The sequence below is a fragment of the Erythrolamprus reginae genome, chromosome Z (genome assembly GCF_031021105.1).
Source record: "Erythrolamprus reginae isolate rEryReg1 chromosome Z, rEryReg1.hap1, whole genome shotgun sequence".
NCBI lineage: Eukaryota > Metazoa > Chordata > Lepidosauria > Squamata > Dipsadidae > Erythrolamprus > Erythrolamprus reginae.
Window position 1 is genome coordinate 48,294,441 of NC_091963.1, and position 26,883 is coordinate 48,321,323.

Consider the following 26,883-nt stretch of genomic DNA (forward strand, 5'->3'; position numbering starts at 1 on the left):
TTTGTATTGTTTTAAACCAGTCAGCATTAACAATCCTCTTGAGTATGATAAGTATGGTTGGAAAAAAAAGTTTAATTATACAGTTATCCCCATTTGAAGCAACTTTTTATTACAAAATTACCTCTTCTGTTACTAGAAATTAATCAAATTTAAATGGGTAACTCACATTTTACTTTCTGATCAAGAGAGAAAGCCATTGTTCCTTTGTTCTGAAAGTCTCTTCAACCCTCCTGCCCTTCCCCCCAGTGCTTCCTGCAGAGGAGGAGCTGTGATTGATTTAGCCTGCTGCCAATCAGGCAGCCTCTCAGTGCCTCCTTTCTGTGTAGAAGAGGATCTGTGATTGGTTCAGCCTGCTGCCAATCAGGCAGGTGAGGGTGTTGCCTGCAAGAGCAGAAGCAGCCATGCAAAGAAAAAAGCCTCCTGTGGCTAGAGCCACCCGGTTTCTTTCCTCCCTGCCTTTCGCATTGGAACTGCGCAGCTTTGGGAAATGCTGCATGGGAGTTTTCAGGTCAGTGAAGGTCAGTGATTTGAATATAAGCTGAGGTTAGATTTTTTGACCACATTTTTTGTGCTAAAAATCTCTGCTTATATGGGTAAGTGGTTTTTCTTCTGTCAGAATATTTTTTAGTCTTGTTTAGAATTACAGTGATCCCTCTATTATCGCGAGGGTATCCCCTCGCGATAATCGATTATTCGCGATGTAGGGTTGCGGAAGTAAAAACACCATCTGCGCATGCGCGCCCTTTTTTTCTATGGCCGCGCATGCGTAGATGGTGGAGTTTGCGTTCCCCGCCGCCCACGCAAAGGGGAAACCCCGATTCGGCTCCTCGCTGCTGCTGCGCTACCGAGCAGATCAGCTGCTGGGCGGCCGAAGGAACCTTCCCTGGGTCTTCCCGGCCGCCCACGCAAAGGGGAAACCCGGCTCCTCGCTGATGCCCACCGCTCGCCCGCCCGCCAGCAAGAGGGGGAAGACCCAGGGAAGGTTCCTTCGGCCGCCCAGCAGCTGATCTGCTCGGCGCAGCAGCAGCGAGCAGACGAAGATCGGGGTTTCCCAGCCGCCCACGCAAAGGGGAAACCCCGGCTCCTCGCTGATGCCCCCGCTCGCCCGCCCGCCGCCTGCCAGCAAGAGGGGGAGAGATAGAGAAAAAGAGAGAAGGAAAGAAAGAGATGAGAGAGGGAGGAAGAGAGTGTGAGAGAGGAAGAAGCAAGATAGAGAAAGAGAGAGAGAAAGAAAGATGAGAAAGGAAGGAAGAGAGTGACGTCATCGGGTGGGAAAATCGCGATATAGCGTTTCGCGAAGATCGAGATCGCGAAAATCGAGGGATCACTGTATACAGCTCAGTGATTAACCATGTATATTTAAATAATCAAGTAAATTGTGTGTTTAGTGGGGGTTAGTCCATGTAACTAGGCAGTACTGTTTTATAGTATTTGCTCACCACTTGTTATTTCTTTAGTCCTGTTATAAGCTTATCTTGTTTGGAGTGAAACAGTTTTATTGAACAGTACAGTTAGTACAGTTTTTCAATATTTAAAGGATGATTAAATGGGAGATTAAGGTTCTGAAATTACTATGGACAGACATACTAAATTACATTCTGCGTTTAAAACATGGCATCATGTAATAAACATGATTAGCAATGGTGGGATTCAAAATACTTTACTACTAGTTCTGTGGGCATGGCTTGGTGGACGTGGCATGGCTTGGTGGATGTGGCAGAGGAAGGATACTGTAAAATCGCCATTACCACCCCACTTCACGGGAAGGATGCTGCAAAATCCCTATCAGCTGGGACTCAGGAGGCAGAGAATAGACGGGGGCAGGGTTAGTCAGAGGTGATATCTACAAGTTCTCTGAACTACTGAAAATTTCCACTACTGATTTTTATTTATTTATTTATTTATTCTTTGTCCAATATACAATACATATGGAAGAGAATAGACATTAAGTAATATATATGACGATAGAAAGTAAAAAGAAGAGAAGTAGATGGGAGGGAGAGAGCATATATGATATAAGAGATACGGAGAGAATATATATAGATATATAGATATAGATAAGGAGAGAATATATATGACATATGAGATAAGGAAAGACAATTGGACAGGGGACGCATTACTCAAAATTTCCACTACTGGTTCTCCAGAACTGGTTAGAACTGCTGAAATCTATCTCAGGATTAGTAATATTTGCTGCTTAACAAACGATTTAAAAGTAGTCCTTTACTTATGCCCATTTGATTAATGATGGTTCAAAATTACAATGGCGTCAGAAAAAATAACATGACCTGGACTTATACTTAAGTGTCCTTTACATCAGAGGTCCCCAACCTTTTTTGCACCAGGGACCGGCTTTAAGCTAGATCAGTTTTCCATGGCCCGGTGGGGGGGGGAGCTAGCTGTCAGCGGCGCCGTAAAAGGGGCGATCAAGAGAGGAATGGGTGAATGAATGGACGGAGGGTGGGAAGGAAGGAAGGAAAGAGGGAAGGGACAGGAACAGAAGAAGGGTGCAAAGGAAGCAAGGAAAGGTGTGAAAGGGGAGAGTAAGAGAGGAAGGAGTGAAAGGAGGGAATGAGGGAGGAAAGAAGGGAGGAAGGAAAAGGAAAGCAAGAAATGGAGGGAGGAAAGGAAGGAAGGAAAGAAAGAAAGAAGGGGGGAAGGGACAGGAACAGAGGAAGGAAGCAAGGAAACTTATGAAAGGGGAGAGTAAGGGAAGAAGGTAGGAAGGAGAAAGAAAAGAAGAAATAGAGGAAGGGAAGGTAAAAGAGAGAAAGAAAAAGAGCAAGAAAGAAAGCAAGAAAGAGAAAGAAAGAAAGAAAGGCAACTTCAAAGAAAGGCTCACTGAGCATCTCTCACTCTCTCTCTCTTTCTATCCCTCTTTCTTTCTTTCTCTTCCTTTCTCTCTCTCCTCTTCCTTTATCTCCTCTCTCTCTCCCTCTCTCTTTCTCTCCCCCCTCTCTCCCCTTTCCCTCTCTCTTTCTCTCTCTCCCTCTCTTGCTATCTCTCCCCCCTTTCCCTCTCTCTTTCTCTCTCTCCCTCTCTTGCTATCTCTCCCCCCTCTCCCTCTCTCTTTCTCCCTCTCCCTCTCTTTCTCTCTCTCTCCCCCTCTTTCTCTCTCTTCTTCTCACTTTCTCTTGTTTTCTTTCTGTCTCTTTTGCTTTCTCTCTCTCTCACTCTTTCTTGTTTTCTTTCTCACGCTCTTTCTCTCTCTTGTTCTCTCTCTTGCTATCTCTTTCTCCCCCCCTTTCTCTCACTCTCTCTTTCTCACTTTCTCTCTATCTTGCTGTCTGTTGCTATCACTCACTCTCGTTCTCCGTTCTTCTCAGCGGTGACGCGCGCACGCCCTGCCCGCCTCACCTTTGCGAGAGCACTTTCGCCCCGGGCTCTCAGCAAGGGGGTTTGCAGGAGAGGTGGGGCCGGCAAAGGTGATATTCAATGTCGGGGGCGCACAGGCGGTTGCACGCGCTCCCTATCTCCCTGCTAGCCCACTCGGAATATTCAAAATAAGAAAAGCCTTCGCCGGCAAAGGTTTTTCTTATTTTAAATACTCCGAGTGGGCTAGCAGGGAGATAGGGAGCGCGTGCAACCGCCCGTGCGCCCCCAACATTGAAGACCTCCGCTGAGAAAAGCCCTTGCCGGCATTTCCTCTCGGCGTCAAGGAGGCGCAGCGGCGGGCGGAGAGAGGGAAGGGGGGGGCAGCGGCGTCCCTCCTGGCCTTGGCGGGCCGCCCGACCCTCCCCACCTCCTGCAAACGCGGTGGGTGGCGGGGGCAGAGCGAGGAGCTGGTTCCGGCGGGCGCGGCGCTTGGCTGGCTGGCGGGGGGAGCGCCGCTGGTGGTGCGGAAAGGCCGAGGGGGCCCTGGCGCCGCGGACCGGCTGAAAACCCCCAACGGCCCGGTGCCGGTCCGCGGACCGGCGGTTGGGGACCTCTGCTTTACATCATCCCTGTTGACACTTGATCACAGTTGTGATGCTTGACGATCAGCTCCTATTTATGGCTGATTACAATATCCTTTGGTTGCAATTTCCAACTTTTTATTTTGCCGATTTGCTTAAGGATCTCATAATTTAACTAAGACCACTCTAAAAAATTGTGAAATAGAATCCAATTCAAATTACAACAGCAATAATTAACAGTAAAAATTCCAGTTCCAATTGTGGTCTTGACCACACAATTATTTGTATATGCAGTGAAATGAGATAGTGTGATATATGGATTTAGATTACCGGTAGATTGATTAGATTAGATAAGGTGTGTGTGTGTGTGTGTGTGTGTGTGTGTGTGTGTGTGTGTGTGTGTGTATATATATATATATATATATATATATATATATATATATAAAGATATATATATATATATATATATATATATATATATATATAAAGATATATATATATATATATATATATATATATATATATATATATATATAAAGATATAGCTATGTATAATGTTTGACTTTTCTTGATTCTTTTCTTTTTGTGTGTGTGTTCTTATATATATATAAAGATATAGCTATGTATAATGTTTGACTTTTCTTGATTCTTTTCTTTTTGTGTGTGTGTTCTTATGATCTAGCCCATAATTAGCAGACCAGTATAAAGCAAAGACTATTAAAAACAAATAATTCACTAAACAAGTCTAATATTAGCATTTATGATAATTACATTATTTAAAAGTACCTAACATTTGATTCAAGAACATAGAGTTTCTCTTTTAACAACCCATTCTGCTTCCTGAATATAAACTGGGTGAACAAGATTTGGGTTTTGTTAAAGATTCAGAAAATATAATGGATGGTCTTCAAGCCTTAATAATGCAATACAATCTTCTTGTTCAAGAAGCGATGTACTAGGTGTACTAATACTAGGCACTAATAGTATTCTCATGACTATATGATTTTTTTGAACTCTTCAAATAATGTAACCAAATTTGCTGTTTAAAACAGTAGATAATTACATAATTTTTGTCAGTTCAAGGAAGGATCATCATTCTAATGATATTGTGATTAGAGATCAATCAATCTAAAGTTACTATTTAAAAAAGTGTTCAGTGAACAATTCAAGCTGTAAAATTATGTTGAGTAATGATAGATCTCAGTTTGTCTTATTTATAGCAAAATGAAATCTAGAAGAACATCAGACCATCTGGAGAGAACAGCAAATGACTTTCGACATGAGGTTGGTATTGTACTATATGAGCATGAAATGTACTATACGTGGTGAAGGTATTGGATAAATTTGGTAATATTTTCAACACTTCTATACAGTGTTCCCTCTAATTTTTTTGGGGGGTGGGCGGAAAAGTATAGTGTCTGAGCGGCAGTTCCTTCAAGACTGGGCGGCACAGAAATAATAAATAAATAAACAAACAAACAAACAAACAAATAAATAAAAAACCCACCCTGTTTTGCCTCAGAGAATTTCAAAATAAAATACTGTACTGTGTGTCTATAACAGTGAGCTCATAATAGGGCAACTCTATCAATATCAAAATGCCACTTAAATAGTTGAGCTAGTTTCAAACTAGATTTTGATTTTCTTTCTCTCTTCCTTACTCCCATTCTTTTTCTTTCTCTTTTCCTTCCTCTCTTTTTTCTATCTGTTTCTCTCTCTTCCTCTCTCTCTGTCTTTCCCTCTCACTCTTTCCCTCTCGGCTTCTGGGCAGGTTTGGAAAACTCTGAGTTGATGATGATTTTTAAGTGAGCGATTGCTCACTGCTCAGCTTAGAGGGAACTATGCTTCTATATATAATTTGTTTTCATTTATTTACTTTGCAATTTACTCCACAGACATTGATATCTTAGTTACCTCTCTTTTAGATTACTGCAATGTCATGTGCATGGAACTGCCCTTAAAGACTGTCTGGAAGCTGCAAGTGATGTAGAAAGCAGTGACATGCATAGGGTTGTGGTTTTTTTTTGGGGGGGGGGGGGACAATTTATCCAAATAACTTCTCTAGGTGCACTGGTTTCCAGTTTCTTTCCAGGTACAATTCAGGCTGTTGCTAATTACCTTTAATGCGGACATAGCACAAGGTCAGATTACTGTAGGATCACATTTTTCTGTGGGTATTTGGCTATTCTATTAGATTAGACCAGTTGGGTACACTCCAAGTCCCCTCCATTAAATGTTGCTATCTGATAGTACCTTAGACTGTGTCTTCTTTATGGCCATCCCAATCCTCTGGACAGTCTCACACTGGAGATCAGAGGTGTCCCTACCCTTTTAGTGTTTCAAAGATCTGTGAAGACCTGGCTCTTTCCCCAAGTATTGGAATAGGGTGGAGGTGAAGTTTAGGGTGTTTGTTTTGGCACCTGAGGGAAGAATGGACCATGTTTTATGGGTTATTGCAAACCTTCTCGAGTTGGCTTACAAAATAAGTGCCTGTGAAATTAAAATGTAGCTAAAATAAAGAAAGAACTGAAAACATTGTTATTTCCAGATGATACAGGATGTAGATGTACTGATTATTTCCCTTTTTAAAATGTATCAAATGCATTAGGCCACCATCTAACTATCAACAATCTGAATGGCAAACATAAAGTATACACTAAATAATTGATAAGTTGCCTTCTTGTTGAAAATCTCAAAGGAGATTCACCCCTTACATCCATGCTAGGGTTCTAGATCTAATAACCTGATTCCTTCTGAAGTACTGGCAAGGTTGGGACAATCTATATTTTTGGCGAGGAAGTATATTGCAGCTCTTCTATAGAGTAAGTGCCATGACAGAGAAAGTTCCTAGGACCCTCCTAGTAACATTGCTTCACTAGTGGCACTTTTCAATTCAACTGTTGCATGCCCATTCTAACCAACTAATGGAATAAGTAGAAACCCTTAGGTTTCTACTCCTAAAATATCCATGGCTCCGTGCCACACAAGAGCTTAAAGCAGAGGTCCCCAACCGCCGGTCCGCGGACCGGCACCGGGCCGTTGGGGGTTTTCAGCCGGTCCGCGGCGCCAGGGCCCCCTCGGCCTTTCCGCACCACCAGCGGCGCTCCCCCCGCCAGCCAGCCAAGCGCCGCGCCCGCCGGAACCGGCTCCTCGCTCTGCCCCCGCCGCCCACCGCGTTTGCAGGAGGTGGGGAGGGTCGGGCGGCCCGCCAAGGCCAGGAGGGACGCCGCTGCCCCCCCCTTCCCTCTCTCCGCCCGCCGCTGCGCCTCCTTGACGCCGAGAGGAAATGCCGGCAAAGGCTTTTCTCAGCGGAGGTCTTCAATGTTGGGGGCGCACGGGTGGTTGCACGCGCTCCCTATCTCCCTGCTAGCCCACTCGGAGTATTCAAAATAAGAAAAACCTTTGCCGGCGAAGGCTTTTCTTATTTTGAATATTCCGAGTGGGCTAGCAGGGAGATAGGGAGCGCGTGCAACCGCCTGTGCGCCCCCGACATTGAATATCACCTTTGCCGGCCCCACCTCTCCTGCAAACCCCCTTGCTGAGAGCCCGGGGCGAAAGTGCTCTCGCAAAGGTGAGGCGGGCAGGGCGTGCGCGCGTCACCGCTGAGAAGAACGGAGAACGAGAGTGAGTGATAGCAACAGACAGCAAGATAGAGAGAAAGTGAGAAAGAGAGAGTGAGAGAAAGGGGGGGAGAAAGAGATAGCAAGAGAGAGAACAAGAGAGAGAAAGAGCGTGAGAAAGAAAACAAGAAAGAGTGAGAGAGAGAGAAAGCAAAAGAGACAGAAAGAAAACAAGAGAGAGAAAGTGAGAAGAAGAGAGAGAAAGAGGGGGAGAGAGAGAGAAAGAGAGGGAGAGGGAGAAAGAGAGAGGGAGAGGGGGGAGAGATAGCAAGAGAGGGAGAGAGAGAAAGAGAGAGGGAAAGGGGGGAGAGATAGCAAGAGAGGGAGAGAGAGAAAGAGAGAGGGGAAGGGGAGAGAGGGGGGAGAGAAAGAGAGAGGGAGAGAGAGAGGAGATAAAGGAAGAGGAGAGAGAGAAAGGAAGAGAAAGAAAGAAAGAGGGATAGAAAGAGAGAGAGAGTGAGAGATGCTCAGTGAGCCTTTCTTTGAAGTTGCCTTTCTTTCTTTCTTTCTCTTTCTTGCTTTCTTTCTTGCTCTTTTTCTTTCTCTCTTTTACCTTCCCTTCCTCTATTTCTTCTTTTCTTTCTCCTTCCTACCTTCTTCCCTTACTCTCCCCTTTCATAAGTTTCCTTGCTTCCTTCCTCTGTTCCTGTCCCTTCCCCCCTTCTTTCTTTCTTTCCTTCCTTCCTTTCCTCCCTCCATTTCTTGCTTTCCTTTTCCTTCCTCCCTTCTTTCCTCCCTCATTCCCTCCTTTCACTCCTTCCTCTCTTACTCTCCCCTTTCACACCTTTCCTTGCTTCCTTTGCACCCTTCTTCTGTTCCTGTCCCTTCCCTCTTTCCTTCCTTCCTTCCCACCCTCCGTCCATTCATTCACCCATTCCTCTCTTGATCGCCCCTTTTACGGCGCCGCTGACAGCTAGCTCCCCCCCCCCACCGGGCCATGGAAAACTGATCTAGCTTAAAGCCGGTCCCTGGTGCAAAAAAGGTTGGGGACCTCTGGCTTAAAGGACTTAAACTCTAACAATACTAATTAGGTGTATGAGTGGGTATTCTGGCTTACAAGTGCCCTATATCAGAGATGGCAAACCTTTTTTAGTTCATGTGCCAAAAGGGTGTGTATGAGTGTGCTAGCATGCATGCATGTGCCTACACCCCTTCTCCCCCCCCTCATTATGCTCACCTCCACACTGCATATACACATATCCCGGGCCTTTCTGAAACCAGATAAGCAGTGGTAGGTTCATACTGGTGTGGTCCAGAGAGCCGTACCGATATGAACCCACTGATTTTTGTCAAATTTTTTTCTGGTGTCTCTGTGTCACAAGAAGCCCTTCTACCCCTCTCCCCTTGTCTTAATGCTGACCTTTAAACCTTATCCGAAGCACAGCTGAGGTCTTCTTCCACACAGAGATGCTGAAGGCCCGGCCAGTTTCCTGCCATTCCCCCTTTAATCCCAGCCATCTTGGGCTTTTCTGGCTGCCAGAGGAGCCTTTCGGTGGTGTTTAAGGAGGCTTTGGCAGTCCAGAGCGAACAGTCCAGTGCGAACAAAGCATTTTCCTTTCTCTGGGTGCTTGAAGAGGGAATAAACCTCTGCCAGCACCCAGAGAAAAAAGCTCCCTTCGCTCTGGGCAGTCCAGAGCGAATGGAGCATTTTCCTTTCTCTGGATGCTTGGAGAGGGAATAAACCACTTCGCTCTGGTGACTCCCTCGTGCTGCCTCCCATATACCCGGCGCGAGGTTGCCTCCCAGGCTGGAGAGCAAGGTGCTGCCTTTTATAGAGGCAGGTCAGGTGTCCTTGGGGACCAATGCAAGCCATGCATACTGCTGGCCAATGAGTGGTCAGCAGGGCACATGGCCAATCCCAGCCTTTCATTTACCTTGATGTCCGGAGACCACATGGCTTCAGGTAAGAAGAAAGCTGTCCATTGGTCCGCCGCTTCACCGCTTCGCCACGTTGCCCGAACCTGAACTTCGGCACGGATTTTCAAAAAAATTCGGGTTCGGGTCCGGGGTACCGAACACTGTAAAATTCGGTACGGACCCAAATTGTGCAACTTCAGTGCACCCATTCACTATTCTTAAGTAAAGGCCCCACTATATTTACAAAAGCAAAAGGACATCACTTTTTTGTAATAACATTGTGTGCAAGATTCCGTTCAAAAGTCAGTTATAAGTTAATGTGACATATTAAAGTTAGACTTATTCTGGAGTTTCTGTGTTAAGGAGAACAATTTCTGACATCATGAGAGCAGGTCTTAATAAGAAATACAGCTTTTTCTTTAAAAAACCAAGTCTATTAAAACATTTTTTAAAGTATTTACTTGGCAAGTAGCATTTACTTGGCAAGTATGCTGTTGTTTTACAAGACAGTAGAAATGCTCAACTATTTTTATTCAGAAATTAATTTCTTGCCATATGTTTTAAATTAAGACATAGCTGACCAAATTTCATTTGTTGAACAGCAGTTTTTCTGGCTGGGAAAGGAAATACTCATAATTGTATTTAGATGTACTTTATCATTTTAACATTTTCTGTACTTTTAGACTAGCATAATTTATCTTAGGAACGTTAGATTTGTGCCTATTAATACAGTATGTTCTGTTGTTTAACAAACAATTCCAAATTATATTCTATGATGTGTTGATTGTCAATTATGAAAATCAGAGGAAACACAGCAGAAAGCAAGAGAACAAAATGCTCTCATTGGACTGCTTAGATGTTTTATTAAGTCTATTGTTGACTATGTTCCAAATGATTTGTGTTCAAGTCCTACCCAGCCCTAAAGCTTGTAGCTAGTCTTGAGTCATGCAATCTGTTTTATAACACTGCTATCAGAAAAATTGGGAGGGAGAAGGAGATGGAGAATCACCCCAAAGGAAACAGTATAGTAAATATCAATAAAACATAATTTTAAAAAATTGTTTTGCTTTAATATTGTCTTTGCGATTATTTAGTATTATGCTTTTCATTCATTCATGTTCCTATGTTTCTATGTTTCATTGTTTTCTTCCTTGAGAACAGAGGAAAAAAGCAGCTTTTTTCAGCTGCATTTTTAAACTTTGTGTTTTTAATCTGAGAGCATGCCAGAAATCGAGCTAGAAGACTTTGGACCAGAATTTCCCCCCACTTTTTTTGTCTCCTACGATTAATAAATACCGTATATACTCGAGTATAAGCCGACCCGAGTATAAGCCGAGGCACCAATTTTTTGCCACAAAAACTGGGAAAACGTATTGACCCGAGTACAAGCCGAGGTTAGAAAATGCAGTGGCTACTGGTAACTTATAAAAATGGAAAACAATAAAATTACATTAATTGAGACATGTTTTAGAATATTTATTTTAAAGAAAACCAGTAAACTAGCTCTGTAAATTTAAAAGAGGGTAAACAAATTAACAATATTAACAATAAATTAAAAAGTAAAAAAAGTAGTTCGATCAGGAACAAAGCTAAAACCTAAGAGTTAAAATCCTTCAAAACTGGATTCCTTCTCATCATTAATTGGATTTACATTATTGTTCTGTTTTTATATATGCTGTGAGCCACCCTGAGTCCTTGGAGAAGGATTGCATACAAATCCAATTAAATAAACAAACAAACAAACAAACAAACAAATAAATAAATAAGTGTATCCAAAGAAGAGCTTCAGCATTAGCTGCTGTGAGGTTATCAGCATAGAAAACCAAATAGATAGATAGATAGATAGATAGATAGATAGATAGATAGATAGATAGATAGATAGATAGATAGATAGATATAGATAGAAAGATAGATAGACAGACAGACAGAAAAATAGATAGATAGATAGATAGAAAGATAGATAGAAATAGATACAGATAGATAGATAGATATAGATAGAAAGATAGACAGACAGACAGACAGATAGAAAAATAGATAGATAGATAGATAGAAATAGATACAGATAGATAGCTAGATAGCTAGATAGATAGATAGATAGATAGATAGATAGAAAGAAAAATAGATAGATAGAAAAATAGATAGATAGAAATAGATACAGATAGATAGATAGATGATAGATAGATAGACAGATAGATATAGATAGAAAGATAGATAGACAGACAGACAGATAGAAAAATAGATAGATAGAAAGATAGACAGATAGAAAAATAATTCCTGTCTAGCTCTGCCTCATAATACATTATTAGATCCTATCCAAGCAAGGACAGCAACTACCACAAAATACCATTTTTTAAACAGTTTAAATCCTTTCAAAGGAGGGGGAGGAGAATCTGACAGCAGGGGGCCTTTTTAATCTGACTAAAGGCAATGCAGAGAGAGCAAGGAATAGTTACTCACCATTACTTTTCCCCCCTCTCGGTTGGAGCAAATGGCTGCCTCCTTTGCTTGAGCTAGGGAGAGGAACTATGGCGTGCGAGAGGAGACAAAAGCTGGTGCCTCCTCGCTCTGGCTCAAGCAATGGCGCCCTCGTGTGGTGACTTTGTCAATGACCCGAGTATAAGCCGAGGTTGTGTTTTTCAGCCCATTTTTTGGGCTGAAAAACTCGGCTTATACTCGAGTATATACGGTAAATAGGTGGATTAGTGTCATTTGAATACAAATAGCCATATTGTATTCTCCATTGACTCTGGAAGGAGAGTCCATCATGGGTTGTTAACCAATCCTATTGGTAGAGACTGAGTTAATTTAAATAATTAATTAACTGGCACCGCCCCCTTAGCAGCCCCCATGAGCCAGTTTTAAAAACTCAGTCTAAGTGTAGAGACGTTTGAGTTTTTGTCTTATGAGTTACCTTATGTTATTTTGACATATTGGTTAATTAAAATTGATTAAAATTGTTTTGTTATTATTTAAAATTGAATACCTTACCATTTTAATGTTTTCTCTCTTGTGTTTTCACAGATTAACTTTCCAGTAAGGGGTCTCTGCCCTCCGTGGGCACTCCCCCACCGTTTTTCTCCTCGGGGGCCCCTTCCCTCCGCGGGTACCACCCCAAGCGAGGAGCAACACAGCCTGGGGTCCCTGGCCTCCGAGGCCAGACCCGGCTGCGAGCCGAAGGTGGGGGGGTCCGCCCGCCCCACTGGGAGGCTTGGGGGAATCTCCACTTCCCCAGCAAGATCAAGCGGCATCCAGGGCTCCCCCGGCAGCTTTGCTTGGAAGGAAAGGGCTGGCGCGGAGCCAGCGCCTCTCAGCTGTTCGGCGGCTCGTAAAAAAGCCGCCGCCGAAGCCGCCGCCGCGTCGCTCGTGCTGGGATCGCACGAGAGCGGCGAAAATAACTCAAAATTGCTGAGCGTGCCGGCGGCTGTTCAAAGTGGAGATACATTGCCTGGAGGGGTTGCCCCCCCCCAAAGGAGCAGCGCGGTGGCATAGAGGGCTAATTTCCCTCAGAAGTCTTTCCCGCGCCCGCCATTTTGTCCCTAGGCGGGAAAGTTGCTCTCCGCCCAGAGAATGGGCGCGATCAACCGATCGGGGCAGGAATTGCGCATGCGCTAGCCCCAGGGGTGCCTGGTCGCCATTTTGTGCGTGGTGTTGGTGTGAGCTAATTGCCAATTTCTAATCTCCAGTGTTACTGTAAGTACAATGGAAGATCAAATGAATCCAGGGAAAGTGCCTTCTCCTAGCACTGCCCCCAAGGCCAAGGCCAAGGCTAAAGATAAAGCCAAGTCCCAGCATTCCTCTTCCTCACTTAAAGATGCAGAAAAGAGGATTCAGGCCTTGGAAAAAAGGCTGGAAGCGGCCCTTCACACCCCCTTGACGGTTTCCCCTCTGTCTGCGCAATATTTGCCCCTGGCCAGGGACACACCAGTTCCCCATACTGCCATAAGGCCAGCAGAGGTGATGTCAGACCGCGATTGGTCTCCAGACAGGCAAGCTGCAACTATGCCTCAGGTGTTCCCTTCCCCTGGGCCTATCCAACCTAGACCAGGGTCAGCAAGTCAGTCTCTAAGGAGCGGCCAGGGACCCTCAGCCACCTTCACGCCAACAGCAGCGGGGCTTCGTGGTCCACCTGAGCCTTGGTCTTCTACAGGGATTAGGCCTCAACCAGATACTTGGCCTCAGATGTCCCCTTCGGTTCAGGATTTAATTAATAATGCCTACACTCAGGGGATGGCGGCGGGGGTGCAACAAGTTACGCAGCAGCCTCGCCAGGTGCAATCAAAAAACCTGTGGTGCGCACCGCCCCCCTCAGGCTTGGGGTCTTGGGCTGAGGAGGCCAGCCCGTCAGAGGAAATTGAAAAAGACTATGAGCTCTCTGATGATGAGACACCACCAGAACAGCCTGTGGCTGCTGGGCTCTTTAAGGCCTCAACTTTCAGGGTATTGCTTCATAAAGCAAAACAGACTGTCGACTTGCCAGGCCCTGAAAAAGCAGCAGACCCCACAGATGGGACAAAACCAGCTACAGTCCTCTTTAAAGAACCCCAGCCTGAGTCAGAGCACATCCCATCCTCTGATATCATCCTGCAAAGTGTCAAAAGACCCTGGCAACATCCAGCTGCCGCTCAGGGCCCCTCTGCAGTAGAGAGAAGATTCTACACATGTGATGAGGAGGTAGAAAAATTATTGGAATTCCCTCCTATAGACCAGCCTGTCATGCAGCTGATTTCTAAGTCTTTAGTGCCCTCTGAGACAGGCGATAGCCTAAAGCCTGAGGACAGAAAGGCAGAGGTGTTGATCCGAAAAACCCACCAGATGGCGAGCTGGGGATTTCGAGCAGCGGCGGCTGCTTCCTTTTTCACCCGAGCATCTATCGTCTGGCTGCAGGAGATGCAGGCCAGACTTGGACCGGATGAGGGTCGCTTGCGACAGGATCTTGGGAAGCTGTTGGCAGCAGCGGAGTTTTCAGCAGACGCCACTCTGCATGCTGCCAAGTTTTCGGCCAGGAGTATGGCAGCAACATTATCATCAAGGCGCCTACTCTGGCTGCGAAGCTGGCCAGCGGACCTCAAGTCCAAATGGAACCTGGCCTCGGCTCCTTTTCAAGGGGAAAAGCTTTTTGGGGAGGCGTTAGATCCAGTCCTTGTGGAAGACAAGGATAAAAGAAAGTCCCTCCCCAGAGCCTACCGGCGCCAAGAGCGTCGCTATACTCCCTACCAGCGCAGGCCGTCCTTTCGGTGGGACTCTTCTGCTCCAGCGGGTCAGAATGCAAGACCCTATTCTCAGGCCCCATATAACTCCAACACGTTCCGGGGAGATAGAGCGCCCTTCCAGGATCACCAAAGAGGGTATCAACAGTCGAGACGTCCCTTTCGTGGCAGCCAGAGGGGCTTCAAGCGCTCTAAGTGACTCTCTTCAACAACCCCTGGGAGGAAAACTTCGGTTTTTCGAAGCCGTCTGGCGGACTACATCCTCCGACAGGTGGGCGTTAGCAACTGTCTCCCAGGGCTTGCGCTTGGAGTTCCTGCAGCCCCCACCTTACCGTTATGTGCAGTGCCCAGTTCAGCGGGACCCCCTGAAGAGGTCTCAGCTTCTGCGAGAGGTTGCCCATCTGTTGGAGATCCGGGCAATAGAGGAGGTGCCCAGGCACGAGATAGGTACCGGCTTTTATTCAAAGGTCTTCCTTGTGCCAAAGTCATCGGGAGGGGTTCGCATGATCCTCAATTTAAAGCACCTCAATACTTACATCAAATATCGGCGATTCCGGATGCATTCCCTTCAAACCATCTTGGCCGCAATTCGAATGCAGGACCTATTAACATCCATAGACTTAAAAGAGGCCTACCTGCATGTGAATTCCGATTTTCACAGACGGCAAGAACTGGTTCTACCGGACTTCTGCACACATGGTCAACATCCCTCTGAACTTCGTTGGCACAAGATCGATGTCCGAAGGGCCTTGAAGCTCTATATCAGGAGGACAGCGCCTTTTCGAAAGACGGAAAGACTCTTTGTTTCCTTTGCTCAGACCTCAATGGGTCTAGCAGTGTCTTTGCAATCCCTTAGTCGCTGGATTAAAGATTGCATTGCGGAGGCTTATGCATCGAGGTCTCAATCTCCCCCCGCCGGGGTCCTAGCCCATTTCACCAGAAGTGCGGCTGCTTCGGCGGCTTGGTCAACGCAAGCGTCCTTGGAAGATATCTGTCGTGCCGCTACTTGGGCCTCCTCTTCTACTTTTATACGCCATTATAAACTAGACTCATGGGCTTCGGCGGAGGCTTCATTTGGCAGGCGTGTCTTACAGCGAGTGTGTGTCACTCCAACGACCTCGGCCCAGCCTTTTCCCTCCCAGGGGACTTGAACTTTGGTATATCCCATGATGGACTCTCCTTCCAGAGTCAATGGAGAAGAACCGTTGTACATACCTGAACGGTCTTCTCAGTGCTCTGGAAGGAGAGTCCATACCCACCCGGCATGGTGTTTGGCCAGGTCGCCGGAGTGCTGGGACTGTTAAAGTTTATTTTTTGGTTATGAAGTTAATAAAATTTTCTGATTTTTACATTGTCTTCATTTTTAAAACTGGCTCATGGGGGCTGCTAAGGGGGCGGTGCCAGTTAATTAATTATTTAAATTAACTCAGTCTCTACCAATAGGATTGGTTAACAACCCATGATGGACTCTCCTTCCAGAGCACTGAGAAGACCGTTCAGGTATGTACAACGGTTCTTTCAGTTTATAGAACAAACTTTGGAATCAGACATAAGTATGTATTACATAAGTATTATTATAAGTACTGTACATAATTATAAGTATTACAAATTTCTAAATTTTGCTATATAGGAATCTGGACTAAAAATGCTAAAGCCAAAGATGAGAAAAGTATTAATCTTTTCTAAGTTGTCCATATTAGTTGTCCATAGTCATATGTCAAGAGGTATTCATAAAAAAATGAATGAATGAATAAACGAATGAACAAATCTTTGCTTGTTTTTGGATTGTTAATCTTGTTAAAGACTCAGTTTCATTACCTGCAATGAGATTAGAACTTAAAATTTAGCAAAGAAACCAGTAAATATCATAGTTACCCTAATTCATGATTGGAGTTTTATTCTTGGAAGGATCCAGAAACAATTATTTTTTAGTTGAGTTTTATATGTATTTGCTGAAAATAGTGGTGGTAGTTATGATGATGTTCTTTGTCGTTTTAGATTATTTCTAAAGCAAAAGTTTGTGGCATCAGCAATGAATCTGAAACAGTTAAAAGACTTCGTTTGGCAGTGACAGATAAGGAATTTACTTTTAAAGCAGGACAATGGTAAGATTCTTTGATCTGTATGTATTTAATAGATACGTTAATTAAATTCTAAATTGATGAAACATTTAAAACCAAATTATTAATTTTTATTGACATCAAATAATTTTTATTATAGGCATGTGCAAATGTTTAATTTAGTCACCTTTGAATGCAGTGATTTGCTCTCATAAAATGAATAGAGGGAGGCGGAGCTAGCCATGGCAGACATTCATGGGTGATCTAACCCAGACATTCATGGGTGATCTAACCCAGACATTCATGGGTGATCAGTAAGCTTCCCAGAAGCTGTAGATCCCGAGAGAGGGGATCGGAAGATTGGGGAGCACAGGTAGCAGATTCTGTGGTGGCGGCCCGATCGGCGGACCAGGATAACCCACAGAGAGACCAATTGTCCAAGGGAGGGAGCGCAATGGCGACCTGAAGGTGTTCCCGGTTGGCTGAATTTTGAGCTTTTAACTAGCGGGATGGCGTGCAGCATAACCTGAAAGAAGAACTTACCAGGATCTCAATTTGATTCAGACACAAGATCGGAGGTGATATCTCTGGATTAAAGCCCTAGTGGTGTTCCTATTTTACGAGAAGGTACAGTGAGGGAGGAAGTCGGAAGTCGCCATCTTTTCCCCTTCCAGCAAGCGGCGAACTGAGATGTGATTTAAAAAAACAACCCTCTACTAGGTACTCTTTAAATTCTAAATAAGATCGGGCTTATTCCAAAGATAAAAAGTGCAACAGATAATTTGATTGGTGATCACTAAGAGGTCCTATACTACCTCGAAACAATGGTTTGACAAGGACTGTGTGGAAGCCAAGAAAGCTCTCACCTTGGCTTATAAGTGGTACAAAGTTGAGACTGAGAATGGCAACAAAACAAGCCTAAACCATCTTGTTACCCTAAAAAAACAGTATAAGCAACTAATTGCCCTTAAGAAGAGACAAGATAAAGATCCTCCCGCGAACAGCTTATTGGGGCTGCAAAGCCAAAGAACTCCTCTCTATTCTGGCATTTAATAGCCAGACACTCAGAAAAAATACATACTCCATTAGACATTCCTATACCTACTAACACCTGGGAACTTCACTTTCAGAGGATGTACGAAGACCCATCTAAAGAAAGTATAAGATCTACAAAGAAGGACTTGCCAAATTGGCCCCCAGTCTCAGAGTCTGAAATTATATCGCTCATTGGCCAACTCAGGTCAGGCAAAGCCCCGGGAGCTGACTCGGTTATCTCAGAAATATTGAAGAATAACTTAAGAGTGGCAGCGCTATTCACGTATATTGATTCCACGGGCTACGTCCCAGAGGATTGGGGCTTGGCAATTGTGATCCCAATTTTTAAGAGGGGGAAAAGAGATGACCCTGCCAATTATAGACCAATAAGTCTATTAAATATAATAAGTAAAATTATAAAACACCTACAAGGCAAACTAAAGGAGTGGCTGGATTTTGAGAATCTGATCACTGAAGAGCAAGCCGGCTTTAGAGAGGGAAGGGGCACTATTGATCAGTGCTTAGTCCTCCGCCATCTTATAGAAAAATACATCTCAAATAGTCCTGTATCACTATATGCTGGATTTATAGATTTCAAGGCAGCTTTTGATTCAGTAACTAGGACTAAATTATGGGAGAGGTTGGAAGCTGCCTCCATTGATCAAAGGCTTCTTCATTTACTATGTGCCCTACATACCAAGACGTCCCTCAAGGTGAGGTGTAATACACAAGGGTCCCTCTCAAAGCCAGTTAAAACTGAAAGAGGGGTTAAACAGGGGTGCATCCTGGCCCCCCTACTTTTCAACTTTTATATAAATGATATGGCAAAATGGTTGAACAAACCAAATCACCACCCCAAAATAGGCGACTGAAACATTGCCCTTTTGCTCTATGCAGATGACGCTGTGATCCTCTCCAGGACTCCAGTAGGCCTTAACAGAGCTTTACGAGCCCTTCTTCAGTACTGTAATAACAATAACCTGAGTATAAATTATGAAAAAACAAAGATCATGGCCTTTGCAAAAAGGCCAAAAATTTACTCATGGTATCTTGATGGGCACAAAATAGAGCAGGTAACCACCTTTAAATAACTGGGGGGTGGTCTTTCAGGCCAATGGCTCAAGGAAAGCACATGGAGAATATGCAGCTGCCTTGGGACAAAAATCAGCGAGCGCCATTCTCAATTTTTTCCGCACAAAGGGAGATTATTATGTTCCTGCTGCTATCAAGTTTTTTAAGGCTAAGTTGCTAGCTCAGCTTCTTTACGGGTCCTTGCTTGGACCACCAGCTTCAGATTTACATTTTACACCACTAGAATTAGTTCGATCCAAATTTATTAGAGCAATTCTTCAGATGCCACGTTGCGTCTCAAACGCACTTCTGCGCCTGGAGACTGGACTGATAAAGGTCGAAGCAAGAATCTGTATAGCATCCCCTAAATATGTGGTTAAAGCTTAATTTTTTTCTGCAAGGTCTTGCTCCGTTAATCCTTCATGATGAATTTTCCTCCTCATGGATTAAGGTCATCAAGTTCAATCTTTACAAATTAGGCTTCTCCACAGATTTAATACTCGAGATGAACTATGATCTAGCAGGACAGACCTTGTGACAAAGGGTGGAGGACATCGAGAGCCAGGAGGACTTGGGTAGAGCTCTGCTGTTTCTGGCCTCAGATGCCACTAGATATGTTGTGGCTCCTGCAAGATACCTGGGACAGAGTCAGCAAGCCATCGAAAGGCATTTCCTCTTGTATGGTGCCATGCGCTTCCATCTGCCGTTTTGTACGGCAAGTACAAGGGAACTCCAGCCACTGAAAGATTTTGCCCTTGTGGCTCAGGAGAGGTGGAGACTGAGGGACACATGCTCCTGAGATGCTCCTTTTACACTGACATTAGGATAAAGCATATTCTACCACTTATTGAGGGATATCCTGACTGCTCGGATGTTGCCTATCTCCGGTGGTTGCTTGGGGATGAGCAGGCCAGGATTACAGCACAGGTGGCCAAATTCTGCACAGCAGCAGCGGGGATTCGTCGCAAATGTGTGCCTTCATAGCGAGATATGTACATCTCTTGTATAGTTACAATGGGTCAATCTTGGTTGCTCAGTCAAAAGTCCTGTTTCCTGTTCTTTTTTCTTTTAATTATTATTAATATTATATTGATGGTCTTTGACCGTAAATAAAATTTTATTATTATTATAAGACAGTACATTATAGATGGTAACTAGTGACTAAATCCTTTTCTCTTGTTTTTCTTTGTTTTGTTTCCGAACTTGCTTCTGAACTTGTTTCTAAACTTTGCTTCTGAACTACGGAATTTTGGAGCTGTAAAAATAACTCTAGCCTTTAAAAATAAAGAAGAAAAAAGATTGGTACCTTAAATAAGAAGAATTGTAGAGAACTGTATAGAATTTTCCCCTGAACTACATTATAATTCCCTATACAGTGGTACCTCGAGATACGAGTTTAATTCGTTCCGGACCTGCGCTCTTAAGTCGAGCAGCTCTTATCTCGAACGACTTTTCCCCATAGGAATTAATGTAAATAATTTTAATTGGTTCCAGCCCTCAAAAAACTCACAAAGTTAGTCTAAATTATGCAAAAAGACATTGCAAGAATAAATGTAACTTTACTTATTAATAAGATGATAAGCTGAGAGCTTCCCTTCCCTTCCTCTTTTTACCCAAAACAATCAACATGGCAAACTTTTATTTTTATTCATTAAACTGTAGTTATTTATTCAACTTCACTGCCACCCAATCCTGTAGAGGGAGGAAAGAAGGGAGGAAGGAAAAGGAAAGCAAGAAATGGAGGGAGGAAAGGAAGGAAGGAAAGAAAGAAAGGAAGGAAGAAAGAAAGGAAGAAAGAAAGAAAGAAAGAAAGGGTGAAGGGACAGGAACAGAGGAAGGAAGCAAGGAAACTTATGAAAGGGGAGAGTAACTTCACTGCCACCCAATCCTGTAGAGGGAGGAAAGAAGGGAGGAAGGAAAAGGAAAGCAAGAAATAGAGGAAGGGAAGGTAAAAGAGAGAAAGAAAAAGAGCAAGAAAGAAAGCAAGCAAAATGAAAGAGAAATAAAAATAGAGAGGGAGAATGAAAGAAATGGAAGGAGGGAAGGAAGGAGAGAAAGCAAGAGAAAGAAAGAAAGCAAGAGAAAGAAAGAAAGAAGGAGAAAGAAAGAAAGAAAGAGAAAGAAAAAAGAATGAAAGAGCAAGAGAGCAAGAGAGAAAAAGAAAGAGAGAGAGAAAGAAAGAAAGAAAGGCAACTTCAAAGAAAGGCTCACTGAGCATCTCTCACTCTCTCTCTCTTTCTATCCCTCTCTCTTTCTCTCCCCCCTCTCCCCCCCTTTCCCTCTCTCTTTCTCTCTCTCCCTCTCTCTTTCTCTCCCCCCTCTCCCCCCTTTCCCTCTCCCCCCCCAGGCCGGCAGCGGTGTTTTAAAACAGCCGCGCCGTTTGCGAGCTAACTCCTGAGGTGCGGAAGTTCGCCTTTGGCGTTTGGGCCACTCGGAATGTGAAATTCAAAACAGCGTTCGGATCCCCCCACCCCCAGCAGAAGCCAAGGACCCCCAGAGTGGGGCGGCAGGGGAGGCGACCGCCTCTCCACTCACCAAGTGCCGGGATACGAGCCGAGAAGAGCCGGGCTGGCTTACTTTCCTTCCTTCCCGCGCTGATGCAGAGCCACTCGAACAAAGCGTCACGCCCCCCTGATACTTTTGGCGGCAAAAGAGCCCAGCGTCGCTTCGGAAGCCGCCGAAAGCATCAGAGGGGCGCGACGCTTTGTTCGAGTGGCTCTGCATCAGCGCGGGAAGGAAGGAAAGTAAGCCAGCCTGGCTCTTCTCGGCTCGTATCGCGGAGAGGGGCGGCATACAAATCCAAGTAATAAATTTTTTTTTAAAAAATGTCTCTCCTCTCCCAGCTCTTATCTCGAGTAGCTCTTAAGTCGAGCAGCTCTTATGTCGGGGTTCCACTGTATACTTTTTTAATGAACTGACTGAGAATTTTGATCTTGAACTGATTTATTTTGATCCTGAACTGATTTATTACCAACTAATTAATTAACTTTCATCTGATTATCCTTAGAGACATTTCTGATTCTCTCTCTCTCTTTTGCTTCCACCCCTTTCAGGACTATTTGATTCATTGTACTTGCTGCTTTGTTTTTTTATTTTCTATTTCTTTTCTTTTCTTTTCTTTTCATATCATATTCATATTCATATTATATTCTTTGCAATAAACTATTTTATTAACTGTTGTATATATCTATATATTGTAATGTAATTACATGCATATATCGTAAATAATTAATGAATTTAAAGTTAACCTACAATTAATAATATTTAATAATATTTATACACACTAATCTATATTACTCAGTTGAAATATAAAGTACAAATCTATTGACATATTTTGAAAGAGATAAACATTAGATAAGAATAATTCATAATGTTATTATATATATCTATACAAATTGTTATATATATATTTGTCATATTTGTTACAGTTAGACCAAGCAACATTATTTGACTTACGGATAGTGCTCAACAGAAGAAATTGTGGAGGGGTGCAAGAAGGATTTGCTGAGTTGGGAATTTTGGTGGAAAAAATATAACAAAATGACTAGCCTATCCAATCTGTCTAGATTTGGGTCAGGGAGGAGGCCCATGAATCAATCTACTTCGGCAATCCCTAGTCCATCCCAGAGGTCTATAGAAGATATGATGACGCAAAGAGAGAGATCAAACTCTTTTAAAGATCTACAATTAATGCTTATGCAAAAGCAAGAAACAATGCTCAAAAACCATGAAGATATTAAAAAGGAGATAGGGGAGGCTAGAAACGATGCAGGAGAACTAAAAGAAAGAATGTCGAATATGGATGCTAAATATGAAGTCTTTCAGCAACAGATGGTAAAGAATGAACAAATGTTACAGGAAATGGAGGAGAAAATGGATCAGGAACATAGACGGTTGGATGAGATAAACAATAGATTAACGCAAGCTAATAGGGAATTGGAAAATATGGTTATAATGTTGGAAACTGAGAAAGCCAATCATTACTTGCGCTTTCAAAATTTGAGAGAGGAAAAAAGTGAAGATCTCCCTGAAGTGATGGCAGACATATTGGCTAAAGCATTAGGGACAGGGAAAGAAAAAATGTTAAATGAAATGGATGAAATTTACCATAAAAATACCAATTACACTAGGTGTCACAATCTCCCTAAAGAGGTTCATGTAAAACTAGTTAAAAAATCAATACGAGATGAAATTCTACACAGAGCAAGAGAGGAACCTATCAAATACAGGGGAAGGCAGCTTGTTGTCTTGAAACAGGTGCCAAAAAGGGTTCAAGATCTGAGGAAACCATACATGTTCCTAACATCTAAATTAATAAGACACAATGTGAATTTTAGATGGCTGACACCAGAAGGAATCATGATATCAGTGCAAGAGAAAAAGATTAGGATAGACTCCATAGAAAAGGCAGAAGAATTCCATTATACAAACTTTGGCAATGATCAGGCAACAGAGATGAGAAATATAAGGGATAAAGTAGAATTAGAAAGACAAGTAAGAAGGGAAGGCCAAGAAAGGAAACAACAAGAGGAGATGATAGAAAGGATAGGTAAAGCAAATTATAGAGATGGCAAGACAGAAGAGTACAAGGAAGTTAGAAGTACTAGAGCAATCAGGCCAAAGTACAAGTAAGGTAGGAGTAGAATCTAAAATTAACCTAGGAATTGAGTTATATTCGGTAAACATAAATGGATTAAATGCACCAAAAAAAGAAACAAATTTTTCAATCAAATGAGTAAAAGAAAAGTAGATATAATTGCGATTCAAGAGGCACATATCAAAGAAAAATATGAATACCTATATAAAAGACCCAAATTAGGAAATTTATTCACATCGTTAGCCCAAGAAAGGAAAAGAGGAATAATAATGTACTTAAATGAAAATATTCAAACAAAATTGATTTATAAAGATGTTGATGGTAGGATTTTAATGGTGGAAATTGTAAAAAACCAAATTCCAATAACTTTGATTAACATATACGCCCCAAATGAGGGGCAACAAAATTTTTATGAAAAACTACAGAGAAAGATGAGAGAAATTGCTGGTGACAACATTTGTATAATAGGAGATTTTAATGGAATTGTAAACAAAGAACTTGACTATTTAAGTGAGGAAAACAAAAAGCAAAATGGAAGAACTCTTCCGAATGCTTTTCTAAAGCTTATTAAAGAATTCAAACTTAGAGATAGTTGGAGGGAAAGAAACCCTCAGATTAAAAAATTCACATACTGCTTAAACAGACATAAATCTTGGTCAAGACTTGACATGGCCTGGACAACAACTGAAATAAACATGCAGCTAGAAGACATGAGGATAGAAACAAACTTAGATTCAGATCATAATGTAATAAGAATAACCTGGAAAGGGAAAGAAGAAAAAAATAGTAGATGGACATTCAAAAGAACGATTTTAAGGCATAACGAATATAAAACAAAAATGAAAGAAGAATTAAAATTCTTTTTTCAAGAAAATACAAAAGAACAAACAAATTTACAAAACTTATGGGATACGGCAAAGGTGGTGATAAAAGGACTGACAATTTCTTACATGGCCAGAGAATTTTTTTTTTTTAAAGGAAGAAAAAGAAAAATTAGAAAGAAATTATCAAGAACTAGAAGAACTTCAATGTCATCCCCAAAAGAATGATATCAACCAACAAATGATTTTGATAAAACATAAATTAAATTTATTAGAAAAGGCAAACATGGCTTAACAAATAAAGAATAACAAACAAAATTTTTTTGAGAATGCCAATAAACCAGATAAAAAACTTAAAAACTTAAAAATTCAAAAGAAAAAAACCCGATTAGCTATCTTAAAAATGAAGAAGGGATAATTTGTTATGATATTGATTGTAAAAAAACAGATTATAGGGAATTTTTATAATAATCTATACCCCCCCCAAAAAATGAAGTGGAACAGATTGAAAACATTTTTATCTAGCTAATCTTCCAAAAGTAACAGAAAACATTAAAGAAAGGCTAAACCAACCAATTTCAATAATAGAGCTAAGAGAAGCAGTTAAAAACCAAAATAATTATAAAGCTCCCGGACCTGATGGCCTACAAATAGAACTACACAAAGAAATATTAGAAGTTTTAGAAGAGACGTTATTAGATGTATTCAATGCAGTCCTTGAAGAAGGTAAACTGCCCGCTTCATGGAAAGTTGCAAACCTAATATTGATATTTTAAAAAGATACAGATCAGACACAAATAGTGAACTATAGATCCATCTCTCTTTTAAATGTGGGCTATAAAATATTCAGCTCAATTATGGCAAATAGATTAAAGGATTTTTAAATGAATTTATTCATCCCGACCAGAACAGATTCCTACTCAAAAGACAATTGAGAAATAATTTGAGAACCGTATTAGATAATTTGGAATATTACAAATGTCACAGTGAGAAACAAGTTGCACTAGTGTTTATCGATGCCCAAAAAGCATTTGATAATATTAATTGGGACTTCATGTTAAAGCAGATAGAATACATGAATTTCGGCGGGAAATTTCTAAGAGCAATAAGGGCGTTATACACAGAACAATTTGCCAATATCATAGTAAATGATGATACAACTCCCCAAATTTCAATAGAAAAAGGCACAAGACAGAGATGCCCAAAATTTCAATAGAAAAAGGCACAAGACAGAGATGCCCGCATCTCTTTTATTTATACTAACCTTAGAGGTGCTTACCAGAATAATTAGAAGGAATGAACAAATAAAAGGATTAAAAATAAAAAAAGAAACATGCAAATTATAGGTATTTGCGGGCGACCTTGTCTTCATTTTGGAGGATCCATTACAATCAGGTCCGATATTAATAGAAACACTTGGAAAATTTGGAAATTTAGCGGGATTAAAAATAAATAAGCAAAAAACTAAAATGTTAGTTAAAAATATGAGAAACGATCAAAAGGACGAATTAATGGCAAGGTTAAACATCCAAATAACAAAAAAGAAAAAATATTTAGGGATCACTCTGACTGCAAAATGTGATAATTATGATAAATTGACTGAGAAAATTTAAAAAGATCTAGACAAATGGGGAAAACTCCAACTCTCCTTTATGGGAAGAATTGCTACAGTTAAAATGAATATAGTACCAAAGATCCTCTTTCTATTTCAGACCATCCCCATAAAACTTAAACAAGACTACTTCACTAACCTGAACAAACTTGTTAGCAAATTTATTTGGCAACACAAAAAACCAAGAATTCAGCTTAAATACCTACAAATGTTAAAATAAGAGGGTGGTCTTAGTTTATCAGTTTGGAAAGAATATTATAACACATCTATCTTAACGTGGATTAAAGATTGGATCCAGTTGGATAACACCAGATTATTAAATTTAGAAGGCCATGATTTACATTCCGGTTGGCATTCATTTTTGTGGCAAGAAAAATCAAAAACAAATATTTTACAAATCACTATATCAGAAATTCGCTATTGAGTGTTTGGCAAAAAATCAAAAGTCAAGAATATAGAGGTATCCCGAATTGGTTTTCATCCCTTGAAGCCTACATTCACCCAAATCTTACAAAACTAGGTAAAATAGTCACATATAAACACATAGCTAAAGACGATGGGAATATTAAAATAAGAGCAGAGCTAAAAAAATGAAGGAATTAAACTAGAATGATGGGAATATTTACAAGTTAAATCTAAATATGATAAGGATAAGAGAGATTTAGGAATTGAGAAAGAAAATATATTCGATAAATTACTTTTAGGATCTCAGGAAAAATCAATTCAGGAAATATGTTGCCACCTATTATCTCAGGATAAGGAAAAGGGAAAAATAAAGACAAATATGAAAAAATGGGAACAAAATTTTGGATATAATATAGAATTTGATATTTGGCAACAATCATGGGAACGAAATTTAAAAATGACACTAGCCACATCCTATAAAGAAAACTGGTTCAAAATGTATTATAGATGGCACATAACCCCTGTTCAATTAGCTAGAATTGACCAAAAATGTACATCAATATGTTGGAAATGCAAAGGAGAAATTGGCTCTTATTACCACCTGTGGTGGAAGTGCGAAAAAGCAAAGTTTTTCTGGAATGTAATTACAAATTGGTTGGAAGAAATTCTTGGCACCAAAATAGAAAAAAAACCAGAAGGGTT

At 41.8% G+C, this 26,883-nt stretch overlaps 1 protein-coding gene across 5 annotated transcripts in view; it reads left to right on the forward strand.

Annotated features, from left to right (window-relative positions):
• Positions 1-26,883, forward strand: part of OXNAD1 (oxidoreductase NAD binding domain containing 1) — a 66,155-nt gene that overhangs the window by 4,918 nt on the left and 34,354 nt on the right. For 2 of the 5 annotated variants that reach the window (XM_070730107.1, XM_070730108.1), the window contains exons 3-4: positions 5,117-5,180; positions 16,579-16,685. In XM_070730107.1, coding sequence (XP_070586208.1) covers positions 5,117-5,180; positions 16,579-16,685 — 171 coding nt within the window. Of the gene's footprint in view, positions 1-391; positions 519-5,100; positions 5,181-16,578; positions 16,686-26,883 lie in introns of those variants that run through there. The other 3 variants (XM_070730109.1, XM_070730111.1, XM_070730110.1) reach the window with 3 other exon arrangements.